This window comes from Amblyomma americanum, chromosome 5 (assembly GCF_052857255.1).
Source record: "Amblyomma americanum isolate KBUSLIRL-KWMA chromosome 5, ASM5285725v1, whole genome shotgun sequence".
Lineage (NCBI taxonomy): Eukaryota > Metazoa > Arthropoda > Arachnida > Ixodida > Ixodidae > Amblyomma > Amblyomma americanum.
In genome coordinates, this window is record NC_135501.1 from 172,157,841 (window position 1) to 172,176,779 (window position 18,939).

Consider the following 18,939-nt stretch of genomic DNA (forward strand, 5'->3'; position numbering starts at 1 on the left):
AAGCATGCCCAGCAGTGTGTGGCAGGAAGCCAAATGAGCCGACAGAGTAGAAAATTCACTGAGATACTGTGGCTGAGGCAGGCTCAAGATAGGGTGAAGTCGAGGTCATATGAAAGGTTGCTATAGTGCAGAATACACAAGCTGGCTGATCGTGATGATTATGACATTAAAGAGTTCTGGGCATTCTATATAATTTTTTTAAACTAAGTTATAACTCTCAGCGGAGCGCCGTCGTGATAGGCAGTTGTCGATGCATCCTCAATAGCATACTCCAGTCGCTGACACAATCATGTCGATCTCTTGCACGCGAAAAGTCTCAGTCAAAGAGCTGGTCTGCACACTCGGGGCCTCGGCCGTGATGGCGTACATGATGCCTCCGGATGGCCTCTGCACCTACCTGTTCTACACTGACGTCGTGGTCATCGCCAATCAGCTGAACGCCGCCGAGACCGATACCAGCTGGGAAATGTTCCAGAAGGAGATCAAGTCGCGTACGAAGACCAAAGGCGGCATCTCATTCGACATCCAGTGAGATCTACTGTCTCTGTACACTTCTTTTGTGGCCCATACATACTCTGGCATCCTTGCTGGAGGCCGCTATATGGGGTATCCGCCGGAAGTGATTAGCAACAATAGAGCAATTCTTTATTAGGATAATTACACATACTAGAAGCACTCACACAAGCATGCCTTCTATAACTTCCGCTTTTGTACATCTCTTGACACGTCTTGTCCTTCTTCTGCTCCACTTCGATGCCTCGCTACTGCGCTATCTGTTTCCTTTTTGCGGCTATCCCCTTAAGGGGCGATTCTTATTCCCTTTACAAAGTGCCGTTATTGAAGCAAAATACTTAAAGCATGGCCCGTAGTGTATGTAAAGCTCTTAATGTGTAGCCGGACTATGAAAAAATCCTTGAGGAAGTGCTCTCTTTTAATATCGTCCATCTACCCAATAACGACCGCTAATTGGGACCAATATTGTTTCCCATTTCATTGGCTTTCTACCCACTCCAACCGCTTGATCTCGTTCATATCTCCGCAGCGAAAGGCAGATAGTGAAGTGTACGAGGTCCGCTTTTCTAGCTCAGTCCTCGGCGTATTCGTGAATATACTGATGCCGTACCGAGAAGTGCTTGCAAAGCCATGACGGGGCTTGATCGACGTGTAGTGTCTGTGATTGCCTTTTAATATTTCCTCTATTAAAGCTCTTCACCCATACCGATGCATCTTGTGAAAAAAGATAGCGTGTACCATACGAGTTTCCAGTCAATTGCGACGCACGACCACGTCATGCTCGCGCCTCTTTTTGAAGCAGCCGGACGAGGGCAGTGCGTATCTAAATACATGTCATTTCCCTCGTTTTTTTCTTGGCGCTTATGCTTACCTAGAATATCAAAATCCTGGCGCTGCAATGCAGTTAAGTTGAAGTTCACATGGTGAACACCACTGTTGCCTACGACAGTACTTCATCTCCCCTGCGCATTGTTTCTCCCTTCCGTTCTAGGTACGTAACTTCCAACCAATTCGACAATCAGGAGGTAAAAAACCAGTTGAACAGCTTGGCCGCAATCAACATGAAGAGTTATGGGCTCCTGACGCTAATGACAACAGTATCGAAGCTGACGACTCTGATGGCCAAAGCAAAAGACGTGCTTCAAGTGAGTTCCGTAAAGCATTGCTTTATGCAGAGTGCGGCAAGCGGCCACAGTGGTTTCTTGTGCATTGTGCAAGGAGAGCGAAGACAAGTGGGCGTGTTTGGGGACATGTCCGAAGGTGGGTTTCTTAAGTTCTCAAAAAGGGGATGAATCCCCTAGCAGGCCTTGATCAAAGCAAAAAAAACAAAAACGTTTTGTCATTTTTTGTTCGGAGGCATCCCACTTCAGACACTGCAAGAGTGCCGCTCGCCGTATTGCAGATTTCCACTGGAAATGCCAACAACAGAATCCAAATGGTGTTGGTTATATGAAGGCGCAATTTGACTTGCAGCGTGTCTTTTCGGTAATTTCTCAATAATTATTTATAAATTAAATCGGATGGAGTCTACAAATGTACTATCAAGTCAGTGTTTTATAAACACTTCAACAGTGTTTATGCTGATGTGGCAAAAATTCATGCCATGTTATTTTTGATTCCTTCATAGTTTCTTACATGCGATATGCAGCCTTATATCTGGGTATAACGCCTAAATTTTTTTTTCAAGATATTTCACTCTAGACAGTTTTCGTCGGCTTGCTTGTGTATTTAACGATCAGTCTGTTCGTGCTCACCCATTCTTCTAATTGGTCTTTTTGTAGAAATTTAAGAGTTTACAAGGATACGACCGCAACAGAAAAACAGTATTAGCAATGGGAATCTACGACTACCACGTCAGCAATGCATTTGACATATACAAGGCACAGTTCAAATTGGCAGTCGAGTAAGTATACACTTCTTGTATTTGAAACCTCTTTTTATCACTAATAAATACTTAAAGGCGAGCGCGATAACTTATACTTAACATACTGCCCGACGCCGCTGAGATATGGCATGCAAATTCATGAGAGTTTATAGGAGACGATGCTGTGGAAACGAAGTAGGGTTGATTCACTACATGTTCACCGACGCCTTGAAACTCAATTATCAAAGCACTGACCAATGAGGCCGTCGAAGAGACGCTACGCCTCGCATCGGAGTTTATTTCTAATATACCAGGAACAAGCCAAGCACCATTATTCAATGGTATTCTGGTCATATTTCCTTTTGAGTCTGGAAGTTAAGCAGTTGCCGCACAGCTAGAGTTCCGAATCAATGTAATGGAAAAAGGCACTCGCGGTCACCTTTCTTAAATTGCAAGCATCGACATTTTCTTATGTGCGAGACTGTATTGCTGAAAAGACACTTCATGGACTGAAGAATTTTGACCAAATGAGTACGCTGTAAATATGCGCAAAATGCACACTACGGGACAAAAGTCAGCAGGACGCTTCAGTATCAACCGAAGGCGGTAGCTCTGCTATGAGAAGATGGATTGAATCCGTAGCACAAGTGGCACTCGAATGCCCCGATGTGTGATAGCGAACGAGACAATCGTTTGCGGATACGCAACGCGTTTTTCGCATAGGTCAGACCATTAAAGAAATAACAATATTGGGCCGAGGAGTAATAGAAACGCCGCAGATATCGGAAGCAATCGACAATTGAGTTCTACCACAGAGCAGTAGGCGGAGGAGAGTCAAACCCTTGAATATCGCACATGATGAATGCAGCTAAACATGGACATCTTATACACGCGGGACACGCGGTGTAAAATGCTGAATGGCAACTTAGCATTGTCAGCGGAAACATGCGCAAGGGCGCAAGGGAAATGTATGTGAGTTTCGTTAACCACTGTAGATGGAGGAATTAATGGAGGGTCCCCTAAACACACACGAAGGAAATTGTACGTTTGTGAGAAAAGATACGGGGAATAACGTCTTTCAGAATAAGTGTTCAGACCTCTGCTGCTTCAGTGGGACTGACCGCATGAAGAAAGGGCGTGATGGGTTCGTTAGACTTCTTTTTAAAATAAGCCAAAAGTCCTCTAAACCAAAGAAAGCATAGGTGGTTGCATTTTTAGTCCTTTGCAGTTTCGATCGATGAGAAATTCCTTTCGTGTTACAAAAAAAGAAACAATAACCACAAACCGCAAGTCATCTGCCAACTTGCGTATGGCGGCGGCTGTCCACATCTTTACTTTCAAGTGTACTCAAGTAGCATGTGATCCAACCTTGCGAATGTTCACCGGCGCCCCTGTCGTTAACAGCGGTTGACGTAGAACCTCCTGTAACACCGCAACTTTTACATAGAAGGTCACCGAAAGGGGAGGATGGAAGCAGTTAAACAGCCGCCTTAAGCGACCTATGGCATCAAGACTGTCAAAACAGAGTCGTCGTTCAGCTTTGAGCAGACAAGAGTAAGAACACAGGAAGCTCATTATAACATATTTCAGCGAAGTCGACGATCACTGCAGCTAAAGAAAACAAAGCTTCCTTCAAATATTTGTCATAACGTGACCGTCATGTCTCTGCCTTGTCTGCTAAATGTCTGACGAGCGCTACGGATTCTGGCGGTCTTGGTACCGTAGGCAGCATATAGTAGCTACCGCTCTGACCTTTGGATCCCAGTCCATTAGTTACTTCCTGTATTACAGGACGTTCTATGCCCCCGAAAAGACTAGGCTGGCGCCGATCGGAAACACTCGAAAGTCGAATGTTGTACCACACCCGCCATTGCTCACAGCAATAGAGTATGCCCCATACGGAGGTTGCGGTCACGTATCCTGCTAGCGGCTTTCGGTTTCTTCGACTGCTTTCTATTGGACTGTCAGTAATTAAAAGTGATTACATTGCTGGTTTGCTATTGTTGAACACAGAAATGAAACAAAAGCACACTGTCATATGCGTTCCGTGGTTTCAAGGCTGCCATCAGATCAGGACTAACATTACGGACTTAATGTTTTCACAGGCTTTCCGTTCTAAGCGATCTACCGCATGCACTAGAGACTGCGACGCCTGAATGCAATGTTTTATAGAGGCTCCACTATCCTTCACAGTTCAAACAACAGTAGTGTTTAGAAGCCACCAAGTTAGGGAAGCCCTGTGTGGGACAAAAACGCGTTTTGTGAACAATCGAAATCTGGGTTCGCGGTTTGCCGGTTAACTTAATCCAATGAGGTATCCCGAGTTCATCGCGAAATAGCGATTAACTATTACGCCCGCGCACGGATCTGGAAGTACTCAGATCAAACTTTGACTTTCTGTATGTGTTCTATCTTTTAGCAAAATTATTCCATTCGTCGCTTTTCCTGCCCCGCGTGGCGGCAAAAGAAGTGAATTCTATCGTGATTTCTTGGCAGCTTGGCTCTGAAGGGTTCGCATGTAACGGGCGCTAAGGCAGGAGAGAAATCGGATCGACCGAGTAACCTCTTCGTCTATTCGCAGAACCATGAAGGCGGACATCGTGATAGCCGTCAGCTCCACGGGACTCCAGAAGAATGACGACGATTGCATTGCAGCGCCACCCTCCGCCTACAACACGAAACTGTTTAGCATTGAACCGGCAATATCGACGTCTAAGAGATATCCGGACTTGGTAAGAAATGAATGATGCTCAGCTGATCGCTGCAACTAACTGGCCATGGATAAACCCATACCTTGTTTGTTTTATGTCACAATCCTCGCATGACCACGACGATGTCTCATTCCCTTTGCTACCCTTTGCTCGTTTACGCACTTTTCATTATGGTTCCCTCTCTCGCCTCACACCTCGTGAGCGCGATTTCACGTTTCTCAATTGCCCCAGGACGCGGTTAAGACCCACGTAACGAGGCAGAATACCTTCTTACGCAGGCTCACACGGCGCGGAGAGCGCCAGAGGACTACAAGAGAGACGGGTGAGAGGGGGGGGCGTCACGATGACGAAGGTCGTAACGACGTTTTTAAGCGGTCTGAGAAGTGTCGAGACGATCCCGAGCGATTCGGCGGTTAGTGTCAGCACGGGCAATGGCGTCACAAGCGTAACTGCTTGTAGAAGCGTCATGAGGCAGTAAGCTGTTAAAGGGTAGCAACTGGTCGTCGCCAAAGAGCAGGTAGAATGGGGAGTATCCGGTGGTACCAAGGCGGGCGAGCGTCACCAAAGGTAAACTGACGTCCCAGTCACGATAGTGGTCTGAGACATTCATGGACGGCATGTCCGTCAGGGTGCGGTAAAGGCTCCCAGTAAGGCTGTTTTATTGGGGATGTTAGCCCAACGTGAACGTGTGACGGGTGGAGCATGAGCGCAGAAGGTCGTCAACAACTTTAGGAAGAAAGCAGAGGCTTCGATCCGTAAGCAGTTGACGAAGAGCGTCATGAAGCACGACGGCGTCAGGGAGAACAAAGTCTGCAACATCGGAGGCACAGCTGGCAGCGGTAACGCGCTTTATAGCGTACAGGGTAGCATAACGGTTCGCAACGGCAATCCACTTTTTCCCGGAAGTTGATGCTGGAAAAGGGCCGAGCAGGCCGAGAGCAACAAGAAAAAATACGTCAGCCGGAATGTGAATGGGCTGAACCTGGCCACTAGGCGGCAGCGGGGGAATTTTCCGGCGCTTACATTGCTTGCAAGCGGCAGCGCAGCCGCGGGCAGAGCGGTAAAAGCAATGCCAGAAGAACCGCCTGCGCATGCTGTCGGACGTGCGTGACATGCCGAGGTACACTGCATTAGGTGCGTCATGATGTCGGGAAAGTACAGTGGGGCGGAGATGGGTTGAGACGACGAGCAAGAGCTCAGCGCGATCTGCATTCATATTGCGTCGGCACAGAGTATCGTTATGCAACAAGAGCAGTGTAGAGCAGGATCGGAAGGGTCGCTGCGGAGGCTGTACTTTATGGGGCGCAGAGATGGATCACGGCGCTGCTCGTCACTGATGTGTAGGAAGCCAGATACGGACAAAACACTATCGTCTGTATCACGGTTGTGAGAATCCGGAGGGTCGACAGGCTGGCAGGACAAACAGTCAACGTCTTGGTGCAGCTGGCCGGACTTGTAGGCGACAGTAAATATGCATTCCTGCTAGCACAGAACCTAGCGACCCACATGGCCTGTAGGGTCTTTGGGAGAGGACAGCCAATTTGTCAAGGCTTGGTGGTTCGTAGCTACACAGAAGGGCTTCCCAAACATATAATTTCGCTAACGCCCAAGCAAATTCAAGCCACTCCCGCTCCGTAATGGAATAGTTCGGAGGGAGATAGCAGGGGGCTGGCGAAGGCAAGCACACGATAGTGCTCGTGCTGGCGCTGCGCAAGGAATGCGCCAATACCATTGCCAGTGGCGTCTGTGCGAAGAGAGAGAGAGAGAGAGGGTTGATTGATAAAAAAGGCAGAGAGGTTGGCCTTAAAAATAAATATCTGGCCTGCTACTCTGCTCTGGGGGACGGGAAGAGGAGATAAAAGGTCACGATGGGGGCGATGATGATGGGAGGAGGCAGATGAAAAACTACTTTAAAAAACGGCACACTTTCTGACATCACAAACGCGAGACAAGGTCCGTGCCGCTCAAAAAGCGTGAGAGCGCTCGCGTTGCCTTTATAGTTCTAAAACTATCTGGCCAAGCGCCGAGGATCAAATCCTCAGAGAGGAGCGATGTGTCCATAGGCTTCAGTGCAGATGCGAGTATGAGTCTTTCACGTGCATACGCTGGACACGCCACTAAAACATGTTCTATAGTCTCTAGCACGCCACATGTGGTACATTCCGTGGAGTCCGCTTGTCCTATTAAGTGCAAGTATTTGCGCGTGAATGCCACATTTAAACGTAGTCTACGGATAACGCATGCTATAGGGCGAGGTATTCCGCGAGGAACTGAAAAGGTCATCGTCGGATCTAGCCGTTTAAGGCGGAAGTGGCGGGTGTCTGGCAGGGCCCAGTACCTAGCCGTCGCCCTCCTCATCAATTCCGAAAGGAGACAAGTTGTGTCCACTATAGAGAACGGTACGGCTGTTCGCAGGCCACTGCTGAAGGCGCTCCTTGCTTCAGCGTCGGCGGTCTCATTTCCATCGAGTCCGCAGTGTCCGGGGATCTACTGAAACACTATACGGTGGCCGTTTCCCTGAGAAAATGATACGAGACTATTGATATCAAGAGCCAGAGCTTGGTAGGCTTTGTGGCGTAGGAAGCATCCTAAAATGTGTAGCGCAGGTTTACAGTCGGTGAAAATGCACCACTCCTGAGGCGGTTCTCCGCAGATGTGGCGAATCGATTCCCGAAGGCCCACAAGCTCTGCAGCGGTTGAAGTAGACTTGTGCCGCAAAATGAATCTGCGGGTCGTCTGTTGTGCAGGGATTGCGAAAGCTGCTGTTGATGCATTTGGAGACGCAGATCCATCCGTGTAGACGTTCACACATTTGTGGTATTCTGACCAGATGTAGGCAAGTGCGAGTTGCTTCAGTCCGCTAACCGGCATCGCAGACTTCTTGATTATGCCAGGGAATTTGCGAAGTTCCGTAGGCACAGAAAGGTTGAAATGGGCCAGCGCAGGTGGAGCAGTGACCGCCGCAACAAGTACTGTGAAGGCGCGAGCTTGGTAAAGGCCCCAGCAGGCACATCATTCTTCAAGAGGGTGGTAAGGGGACAGACCGTGTCGGTGATTTTCGGGATAAACCGGCCCGAGGAAACTACGCATATCGCTTGAGGAATTGGGTCTGGGGAACTTGCGAACGGCACGAACTTTGTCAGGGTCGGGCTTGACAAAAGAATCAACCAAATGGCCAAGAATCTTAATTTGGCGTTGGTCAGAGCTGCGTTTCTTGGATGTAAGTTGGAGACCGGCGTGGCGGAGGCCCGCAGGGAATGTAGAAAGACTTTGTAGGGGACTTTCGAATGTGCGGAAGAAAACGATTACTTCATCTTGGTAGCACAAGCACGTAGTACATTTCAAGCCACGTAGGAGCGAGTCCATCATGCGCTCGAAGGTGGCTGGAGCATTGCAGAGGCCAAAAGGCATGATTGAATTGGTGAAGGACATCTTGGGTGACAGAGGCAGTCTTCTCACCATCCCCATCCAGTAGCCTGATAGAAGATCAATAGAAGCAAAATAGCTGTTACCGTGTAGGCAGTCGAGGGCCATCAATTCTCGGATCAGGATAGACGTCTGTCCTTTTCATCTGATTAAGGTGGCGACAGTCGACAAAGAAGCGCTACCTTCCATATTTCTTTTTGTCCGGCACCATAGGGGACGACCAAGGACTGCTGAATGCTCAATAATGTTCGCCAGCATCTTGTCCAACTCTGTCTGGATGACATGGCGCTCAGAAAGGGAGGAACTATAGGGTCTTCTGTACATGGGGCTGGCATCGCCCGTAATTATACGATGCGTCACGACAGTAGTTTGGCCGAGAGGATGATTCCCGAAATCGAACATGTCACTGTAGGAAACTAAAAGGGTTCCGAGGGTGCTTGCGTGGTCAGGTGGCCAGCGCCCTTGTATAACAGTTAAACTAAAAGGAAAAAAGCTGAGCATGGTGGCAACCGCCATCACTCCATTTCAAAGGGGACGCTCCTATCTCCCATTCATCCATCCATCCTAATCCGCCGCGATCATAGCAGAACTGAGGTCCGGACATGAAGCGGCCTAGCGGGGATGGTTATAGAGACCAGACGGAGGCTGACCTGTGAGAGCAGAAACTGTGCATTCGGACAAAGTAAACAGTTCAGCGAGTAAAGCTTCAGTAGAGAGGCTGAACTTCAGAATCAGAAAGTAGGTGCGGTTTCCGGTGACGGTCAGGACAATGTGTGGAAGGATGACGTTATGCGAAAGGACAACGTCCTTGATTGGGTAGGTGACGTAGGCACCATCAGTAACAGGGGAAAACGGGGATATTGTAATATATACTGCTGCGTCCCGCGGTAGCAGAGTAAATTCAACGGCACTTAAGCGGGGCGGCTTGGTATCGGCGCTTTCAGAGCAGTGCGTGGGTCGTTAAAAAATCGATGCCGACGATCACATCGTGGTGACAGTGGTCGCGGACAGTGAACAGGACTTTTATAGTACAACCAGAAATGCAAATACGCCCAGTGCACATTCCAACGACGGCAGCAGCCCTTACATTGGCGATACGAACTGCTGAGGAAATGGCAGGTGTGACAAACTTCAGACGACGGCGAAATGAGGAGCGCAATTTTGGCGCCAATGTCGATCAGAGCAGTAACTGGTGCGCCGTACACGCAGGTACAGAGGAGGTTGCTCGCTCACCAATCGCTCTCTCTCATGTAAACGGTGTCTGAAACTCAACCTTAGCCAATTTTTTCTTTTGTCCCTCCATTTTTTTAAGAATAAATTTGGACCATTCCCATCGATATGCTCGTAAAGGTATTTTTAAATATTCTACAGTTGCTTCACAATCAAGTGATTTCAAGAAAGCTTTACTTGTTACAATAAACAAAAATTTCATCTATTTCTGTAATTTCTTTTATCATGCGTACTACGTATTTTCTCCACTCGAATTCCTGGCGTTTTAAAAAAATTTCATATTTATTTTTTTTATGAATACGTTTCACGGCGCGCTGCCCCCGATTAATAATTCCTCCCTGACCAATGGCATGATGCCACAGCACGATACGTTCGCGTGTGATTCATCTCTTATCATTGTGCCTCGTAAGCGGAATATGACTACTTAACACATTTGCCTGCGCGGTTACGACCACTGCGTGTGCAGAAAAACCATGCGGTCCTGGTATCAAAGGACACGGTGTACAAGACGCCGCACGCACAGATGGGACTCTCATTGGAGATAGGCACGCTCTTCTACAAGATCAACCAGACCGGGCTACGCTTTGACAAAATGGTCTACACCTATTGCTTATATTCCAGCTTGACCCACTTGGACGTTTGGGTGAGTGACTATCGTCTTTACTGTGGCTACTCTCAATGTGCCGAAAATGGCAGCAGGGCATCTATATCATCAAATGATCCACCTAGGGACCGGGTTTTGTTCGGAGGGGCTCAAGGAAATAAATCCTGCATGGTATTTTGGATACGACACCTGCATTATGACAATGACAGTAGCAGGTAGCTGTTGCGGATGGGGATAAAAGTCGTCCTCGTGGCTGTGCAGGTGTAGCGCAGCTCGTGGGAAAAGACAGATTTCGCCACTTCATTGAAATCCCGTCAGAATATTCTGGTCATTGATACAGCAGCGTCTTGATTATCGGTTGCGGTTAGAAATAAGCCATCTCGAGTCAAGTGATTTCATTGTTTGAGCTGCGTGTGTGGAATTGCCTCTAGGTGTCGTTGTTGGCCGAAGTTTCCAGGTTGTTGTGGTCTTTGCTGTGTTTCTTTCAAAGCATTAAGCTACCATATGGCTGCCAATGCTCTTATAATGCTGGATTAAGACAGACTGATACTAGTTTTATGTATTCAGATAAGCACCTCTCACTGCCTTAAAGTTTAAAACGCAGCTAAGCGCGCAAAAACATATTCCCAAAATTAAAATAATAATAGAGAACGGGGCTTATCCGAAAAAGCTTGGGTCATTGGGAGCACCAGGTAAAGTATTCTGGGGTTAGCCACATATAGCAGAGTGTTGCACTGAGCGATGGCAATGCAGCTGGGGTGAATGCCCAACCCTTGTTTTGAATAATCGCATATATCAGAATACTGTAACGCGGTCAGTACTGGGACACATTTACAAAAGCTTGTAATAGTGCTCGAAATCTATGCCAGATACTTCTTTACCGGAGTAAATGTCATAGATGTATCTTTGGTACGCTCAAAAGGTGCCACTTTAGTCTAGTCTAATCACTGGTTTCGCGTACGTGGTTCATATAATCAGAATTGTAAAGATACCGACGCACAGGGCGTGGCGAAAGCGCACTCTTCTGACATACCCAGCAATTCTGGACAAATGCATTTTTGAGCGGGAAACCGTTAATGAACGCCACTTTTTAATATAGTGGAAGATTTCACTACAACAATCATATTCGCAGGTCACCGAACGGCAGTCGTTTACTTTTTCTGTATTTACGTTTTTACTATCGTCAAAGCATTTCACATTTTTTTTTTGTGTCCGAGAAAGCTGGACATGGTCTGGACCTGCGTTTTCTTGCTCTACCCTACGCTCCCAACCGAACTTCTACCAATAAAGCCAGTTTTATCTTGGTGGTCATTTCGGGATTGCGTCTTGGTGCTGCGCAACCGGATCATCGCTACAACCAATCATCCGACGCCAAACAGCCAGCCGGCTTTTCGCAGGCGCCCGATGCCTCCCTGGTGGGCTCCGCCAGTGAGGCATCGGACGCCCACGACGTGGAGTACTGGCTGTTTTTCCAGGATTGTGGGAGCGCATCATGGCCAGTGGGACGATAGCACGGAACTCAGGAATGTTATCTTGTGATTAACTGGTGTCGCCAACCTCTAATGCAAGAACCATGAATCGGACTTCACGTGCTCCGCCTTCAAGACTAGCGTCGCCAACAGCTGTATAGAAGATGCCTGCAACCACCAGAAGCGCGCCAGTGTGTTTATGACGGAGCCTGATAAAATCGAGCATGTGCTCGATGGCATCGAGGACGATGCTTTTAATATGCTTGTGAGGACGAGCCGCATCGTCTCTGTCATCGATATTGAAATCTATGCCAGAGAGCTTCATCGACAGCGCTTTTTTTTTACTCAGCAACCTTCTTCACAAACGATGACAGTTACTAGCTAGCCTTGCGGTGACAACAGAGGCGAGCTCACTCATGATCCTCGTGAAGCACCTTTTTCCGTGAGGAGATGGCACGGTGATTTCGCTCCTTCCTGCTGTCCCGAATAGTGTATGTAGCCTGCCTCCTGCCCTTCAGCACATTATCCTTAGCAAGTTTGCGGGGCCCTGTTATCGGTTCGCACTCAGCCGTCAGCGACACTTACGTACTCCGAAGCCGCCTGGAAGCTCCGACAAGAAAATTTCGTTTCTTTCCGGGTTCCCGCGCAGTCGACCTACTTTTCTCCTGCTGTGCCACCACCCCAACGTCTACACCCATGTGGACACCGGAAAACTTCCGTATTTGCTATTCTATGGCACTGCTGGCTACGTGATGCGTCCCTGCTGCCGCCGCATCCTGGCCCCTGCTGCTTATGCTGGCCCCCAAGCTCGCCCCTACGCCCCACCCCAGCCTTTTCACCGCACTTCGCATCCTGACACCCTCGACTTCTCCGATCGCAGTCCGTCTATTGGCCACCATCCCCATCTTCGCGTATCGGATCAGCTTCCCCGATGGGCCACCGACTCACTCCGCCACCGCAAAACTCATCGCAGTTCCGCAGGCAAGAACTCCTTGTTCCTCGAACAGTTCAATGCCTCTGCTTTCTCCGTCGAATTTGATCCAGGTTTCTCTGAATGCCTCCAAGGCTTTCGCCCTTATTGTTATCCGCGCTGCTTTGTCTCTCTTGGCCAAGTAATTGTGCCGCCAGCTGAAAAACTTCGCACACCACTATATGGTTTTTTGTTCGGCGCCGTTAATTCATAACATATCATGCCTTTGTGCCATTGCAGGGCCAGGGTAAGTGTTCAAGACGTTCTCTAGGTTATAAAATTATCGCCTTTGCATCATCCTCTAACGATGGCTTCATAGGTGGGAACGTTCCCTCTCGTCTCGCAATCATGGACTGCGCTCGTGGTGAAATCGAGCTTCTTCCCTCCAGCGAAAGCCCGATGGGCACTACCAACCCCACGGGCCAAACTGACTGGGCTAATGTCGCTGTGTCACCATGTTCTGCTCGTCTGTGTTCACTGGGACTCTGCTTCCAAAAGACCCTCTATACTCGTCCCTTCCGACGCCTGCGTTTCACGCCACTGTCTATCCCTGCAGTTAACAGTGCTTACTGTAGCAGCTGACTGCAGCTCCCTTCCCGTCACGAATCCATTCATGCGTCCCTTCTCTCTTCTTCCCGAGAAATTCCGGAGTTACCTTCGTCGCCCTCTGCGGCACTTACGAGGACAACTTCTACCCCTTCTCTGCGGCTTATCTTCACCCCCACCCCTCCCATCCTACTGATCCCGACCCCTGGACGTCTTCGCCGCTGAATCAACGATAATCGTACACTGCCGGAAAATGCCCAGCTTCAGGATCCGCTAGACCAGTTTAGTTTCATCGCTTGACTTTTGCCGCCAACGTTTCGGCCACACAGCGGCTGTTACTAATCGGATCAACACCGACCGACACACGACCGCCGTTGAGCCAAAGACCACATTGGGTCTCGGCAGCCGAGCGTCAGGTCACTGACGAACAGGGGAACGACATGCAGCCTGGCGTCATTCAACCATCGCAATGTGCTTGGGCCGCCAACGTTGTCCTTGTCACTCAGAAGAACGGCTCTCTCTGCTTTGGCGTCACTACTGGCGTCTCAAGAAAATTACCCGCAAAGACTTCTATCCTCTGCCCCGCATTGATGACGCCGTCGACTGTTTGCAGAGAGCTCAGTTCTTCTATCATTAGACGTACGCACCGGGTACTGGCACGTCGTGATTGCCGACGCTGACTACTTTACAACAGGCTTTGTGACGCCTGACGGGCTGTACGAATTCAACGTGATGCTATTCGGACTATGAATGCCCCTGCCTCTTGTGGGCGCATGATGGACACCATACAGCGCAGAATCAAATGGGAAGCCTACTCGTTCACTTGGACGACATTTGCTTTCTCTCGTGATTTCGAGACGTACCTCGTTCGCTTGCGGCATGCGTTGAGATGTGTAGCTGCAGCTTGATTCCAACATAGCAGAAATCTTTCGTCGTTGCCCGCCAGTTGACGACATTAGATCACGTCGCATCTAAGGACAGTGTGCTTCTTGACCCATTAAACCTGCGTGCTGCCGCTGATTTCCTGAAACCCTCCACGATGAAGGAACCTGGTTTTAGAAGGCTATGCTCCCGTTTTCGACATTTTATCCGCAATTAAGTTTCAATCATCCCACCTCTGGGTACCCTTCTTCGCACCAACAGCGCTCCAGCCGTAGTCCTACCTTTAAAGATGCATCCAGGACGTTACGCCGTCTTCTTGCTCCCCACCCATATTACGCCATCCCGGTCGCAATGCTTCCACTGAAATCCACACAGATGTCAGTGGCCTTGGTATGGTGTTCTTGAGCAATGTAAACTCGGGTTTGTAGGGTACGTCGCTTCATGCTCGAGCCGCGCCCTCACGAAAACGGAGTTAACGTACTCAGTTACTGAAATAATCGTGGGTCATTGTTTGGACGATCGGGAAATTTTGGGGTTTTGCATAAGGGCAACCCTTCCAGGCCTCAACGGACCACCATTCCCTATGTTGGCTGACTTTCCTTAAAGACCAAAAGGGTCGCCTTGTTTGCTAGTCCGCACGCCTTAATGCGTTTAATATACGTGTGTTCTATCGGCCTGGCACGAAGCATATCCAGATCGACGCTTTGTGCCGCTCACGTCTGCCCACCGAATGTGCGTTTCTTCGCTCTCCGATTTTCCGCTCTTTTCGTTAAGCAATATGGCAATCGAGCAGTCCAGGGATCCCTGGGTCGCTTCTCTTCTCAGCTCTCTTTCGAACACCTAACCTACCAGTTTTGCTGCTTACATGTGGTGGAATGCCGAGTTTTAAAACCCTACACTGCGTATTGTGCCGCTTGCGATTTTCGTGCTTGCTTTCCAGCAACGAATCACCACAATCATTCGTAGGCAACCGCGGCTACTTGTGTTTGTTCATCGGCAGTTGCGAACGAGTTCAGTGGCCGTCATTCGTGACGCCATTATTGCGTTAAACTTTACCGAACCACTATCAGTAAACACTGTTCGAATGCTAAGGGTAAGCGACCAAAATTTTCGATATAGGATCTTTTTTTTATGCTGGGTAATCTGCTGTTTTATTGACTAGTGTTTGGTTGCCCTGGAAATGCCCTCATGCTATTTTTGGGCTCGTGTATGAGCGGTGCGAACTGTGTTTTTTGCTTTTTATTGCGTTTGCGTCCTATTCATAGTTCTACGGTATCCGCCCCCTTTTCTGGAATCTCGGGCTGCAGTATGCCGGAAATAAATGCAACAGTAATTCGAAGCTGCCTGCAGACCAAGATCCTGATCATTTTGCTCGTCTTTCGACCATTGGCGATTTTATTTTAATTGCGTAATGGGAGTTTCGCCAGTGAGTGCCTGGATCTGTTTTGGTCGGCTCTTGGTAGGGTAAAATATCTCACCTTTGTATTCATGCTTCAATAACTGGGCACGTGGCCTGTTAAACGCTTATACTTATTAAAGGGACCATTAAATGATATATTCTGCGATTAGGAGAAGCGTATTAGCAATCGTTATTCCCCCGTTCGTCATTGAACGGCAAAAATTCTGGAGGCAGCTTCATTAACACCGATGATACAGGCGATTAAATTGATGCTCCTCTTCACCGCTTCCGTTACTGCACACCGACGCGTAAGAAAATAAAAAGTAGAGCCTGGCAGGAGTGCACACTTCCACGTCCCATTCCGCCCGCGCTCTCTAGGCTAGGCCAATAAGGACTGACGTGTCGCCTTAACCGCTTGCGACATTAAAAATTTAATCGCTTGCGACTTTAAAAAGTGATTTTAAAAATTATTTCTAAATTAAGCGCTCAACGCGGAGCTTTCAAATTACGCTCCAATACCCACAAAGGCCTAGAATATGACATTAGAATATGACAAAGGCATTAGAATATGACCATCGAAATCATTTGAGGATCCCTTTAAAGGACCGCTGTCTTCCCGGAGGCATCCTTTGGTCATCGTGTCCGATTCCGTTATCATCACTCGCTGGACCATAAGCGTAGTGTAGAACAGAAAGCGATGTTGTGTCGTTTAGCGCCATCTAACATCTAAACTTATATTCATGTGTGAGGAAAACTGAGGGAGTGTGATGCAATTAGGCTAAAACATTTTGCCTACTTACATGGCAATTTGGCTTGATCTCATAGCCAGAGTCTCATTTTTTTTTACTGGGGTACCATTGTGGCCCATTGCTCCGGAAAAAATGTGAGATCCTACGATTTTCCACTTTTGCTGGCATTTTCATAGTTTCTAAGAGCGACGCCTGGAAAATTGCAAAAAGTTTAATAATTCTTTGCTGCTATATGCGAACAGCAAAAGATGACGAAAATGATTTGCATAGCTGCGTGGCGTTTTGCCCCACTGTCTCCGATATTCTATGGCCGCCTTCATGATTCTAGTCTAATTTCGCAGTCATGTAGGAGCCTGCGCGTGTTTTCCGTAAAGAAAGAAGGCACAGAGAACACCATCGCTCGTTTCTCGCCGATTATTTCCAGGTTTGCAAAGAAAAGACATTCTACAAAAGGATAGCAGGCGGCCTGAATGTTGGGCGAACTGTTCAAACTGATGACCTCATCTACCTCTGGGATAGCGAAACGACGATGAGGTACAAAGTAAGTTGACAATGACCTGCGTCTCACTAATTTTTTTTAAAGTAAACACCAAAAAAATATGCACGCCAGAAAAGGTAAAAGAGTATGTATCAAATCTGTCCCACATTAAACAAAACACATTGCAAGATATCAACAGTTCCTACAGCCCAAAACTGATGGGAAGAATGTTACAGAAATCAAATGTAACCTGGAAGAGACAGACTGTAGTGAAATGAAGGATTATAGGAATCATTAAACACAAAGAGTTTAAGCCTAGGGCGATGCGAGGAGGAATATCGAGGGGCACTCATAATCATCCCGACTGCGCCCACAGCAAAACGAAGGCATCTCCCATGTCTCTCCAACTAACCCTGCCCTTTGCCAGCTTCGCCCACCGTATGCCTGCGAACTTCTTAATTTCATCCGCTCACCTAACTTTCTGCCGGCCCCTGCTATGCTTACTTTCTCTTGGAATCCACTCCGTTACCCTTAAGGACCATCGGTTATCTTGCCTTCGCATTACATGCCCCGCCCAAGCCCATTTCTTCCTTTCGATTTCGACTAGGATGCCATTAATCCGCGTTTGTCCCCTCACCCACTCTGTCCGCTTCCGATCTCTCAGCGTTACACCTATCATTCTTCTTTGCATGGCTCGCTTCGCTGTCCATAACTTAAGCTGAGCCCTTTCCGTTAGCCTCTCAAGTTTTCGCCCCGTAGTCGAGTACCGGCAAGGAGCACTATGGGCCACGTAATATAGTGGTCGTTTCGTTAAGAACCTACTGAAAGACTGATTCAATAGGATTTACAATAGCGACTCACGCAGATATATCAAGAAGTGATTTGGTGTATATTAATACCGAGGGGATTAAAACTGCGGAAGGGATTTCATTTCCTGACGGAAGAATTGGAGATAAGTAATTTACTTCAATAGATTCCTTCAGTTAACGGGTGCCTTCAGTAGGTGGTGACCGAGGGAACCTAGTGTCTTTGACGCCTTTGCGTGTATACCGATAGTTAAGCAGACAGAGAAAAGGTGAATATTAAAGAATAAATAAGTGAATCACTGGAAATGGGAGCTGACACATGGTTACTCTCGAAATATCTTTCCACCTATTTCCATGGTCTATTTCCTTGCGATGAACACGTATACCGATTGAGAGTAGCAACATTCCTCCCTTGGCAGTGGCTTACATGTTTGCCAAACCATTACAATTGTTTAGTACAAATGGGACTACTCTCTCCTGAATAATTTTTTTCAGGCCTACACTGCATTGTCACTTGTTTTCCTACTGTATATAGTGTATTCTGAGCATTTCGCCCATTGTTTTCGCAGCTCGATCAAATGAACAAAACCGCCAACATGCGAACTAACATGGTCTGGCTGGTGAACAACGTGCACCTCGGAGACTACACGAATTCGTGCGAGACCGACCCGTTCTTTCGCCTCAAGATCATCAGGAACGACCTTTTCCACATCCCTGATTGACCATGCCCCGCCTATCGCCCGGGCACGCTGCAGGAGGGCAAGCCACCATCACCATCCCCGTGGAGACGGGGGATTCCTGGAGATGACTAGCTATGATGTGAAATCGAATTTTCTTGTGAGTGTTTGGGTCAAACCCATGGCGGGTGTTCAGTTGTGTTTTCTGTCCTGCTTCAACGGACGATGCTCTTACATGCCATAGTTACCCGATTTTACGACACATTTTGATTTGAAAAAGTATAGCGCCGAACAGCATCTTGCGCACAACAGCAATCGCGCTTGACATAGCTCTAGTGTCACAGCTACGAGACGACCACGGCTAGGCCTTTTTACATTTCCTAGGTGAGATGTTTGAAGCGAAAAGCTTCACTGCGCTAGGTAAAGCAATACTCGCGTAGGCCGGAGAATGACCTTGAACGATCTTCAGCCCAACACGTTAGCCGTGTATGACCATATGTGGTACAGTTATGGTGTCGAACCCCTGACCTTGACTCATGACGTTTAGTTTAACTATGACCTTTGACATGGGGTGACCTTTGGGTCGGTTGATTTTAGTTTTATGGGGTTTAAAGT

General features: G+C 48.0%; 1 protein-coding gene across 1 annotated transcript; it reads left to right on the forward strand.

Annotated features, from left to right (window-relative positions):
* Positions 1-321: 321 nt before the first annotated feature.
* LOC144135304 (uncharacterized) lies at positions 322-18,410 on the forward strand. Its single transcript, XM_077668014.1, has 7 exons — positions 322-528; positions 1,505-1,658; positions 2,295-2,416; positions 4,959-5,109; positions 10,211-10,387; positions 16,788-16,904; positions 18,217-18,410. Exons 1-7 carry the CDS (start codon positions 359-361, stop codon positions 18,367-18,369), a joined length of 1,044 nt encoding a protein of 347 aa, XP_077524140.1. The 5' UTR covers positions 322-358; the 3' UTR covers positions 18,370-18,410.
* Positions 18,411-18,939: the final 529 nt, after the last annotated feature.

Coding starts and splice junctions, on each gene's coding strand:
- LOC144135304 (XM_077668014.1), top strand. CDS start 359: ATGGCGTACATGATGCCTCCGGATGGCCTCTGCACCTACCTGTTCTAC. Junction 529..1,504: donor GGCATCTCATTCGACATCCA/GTGAGATCTACT, acceptor CTTCCGTTCTAG/GTACGTAACTTCCAACCAAT. Junction 1,659..2,294: donor AAGCAAAAGACGTGCTTCAA/GTGAGTTCCGTA, acceptor GTCTTTTTGTAG/AAATTTAAGAGTTTACAAGG.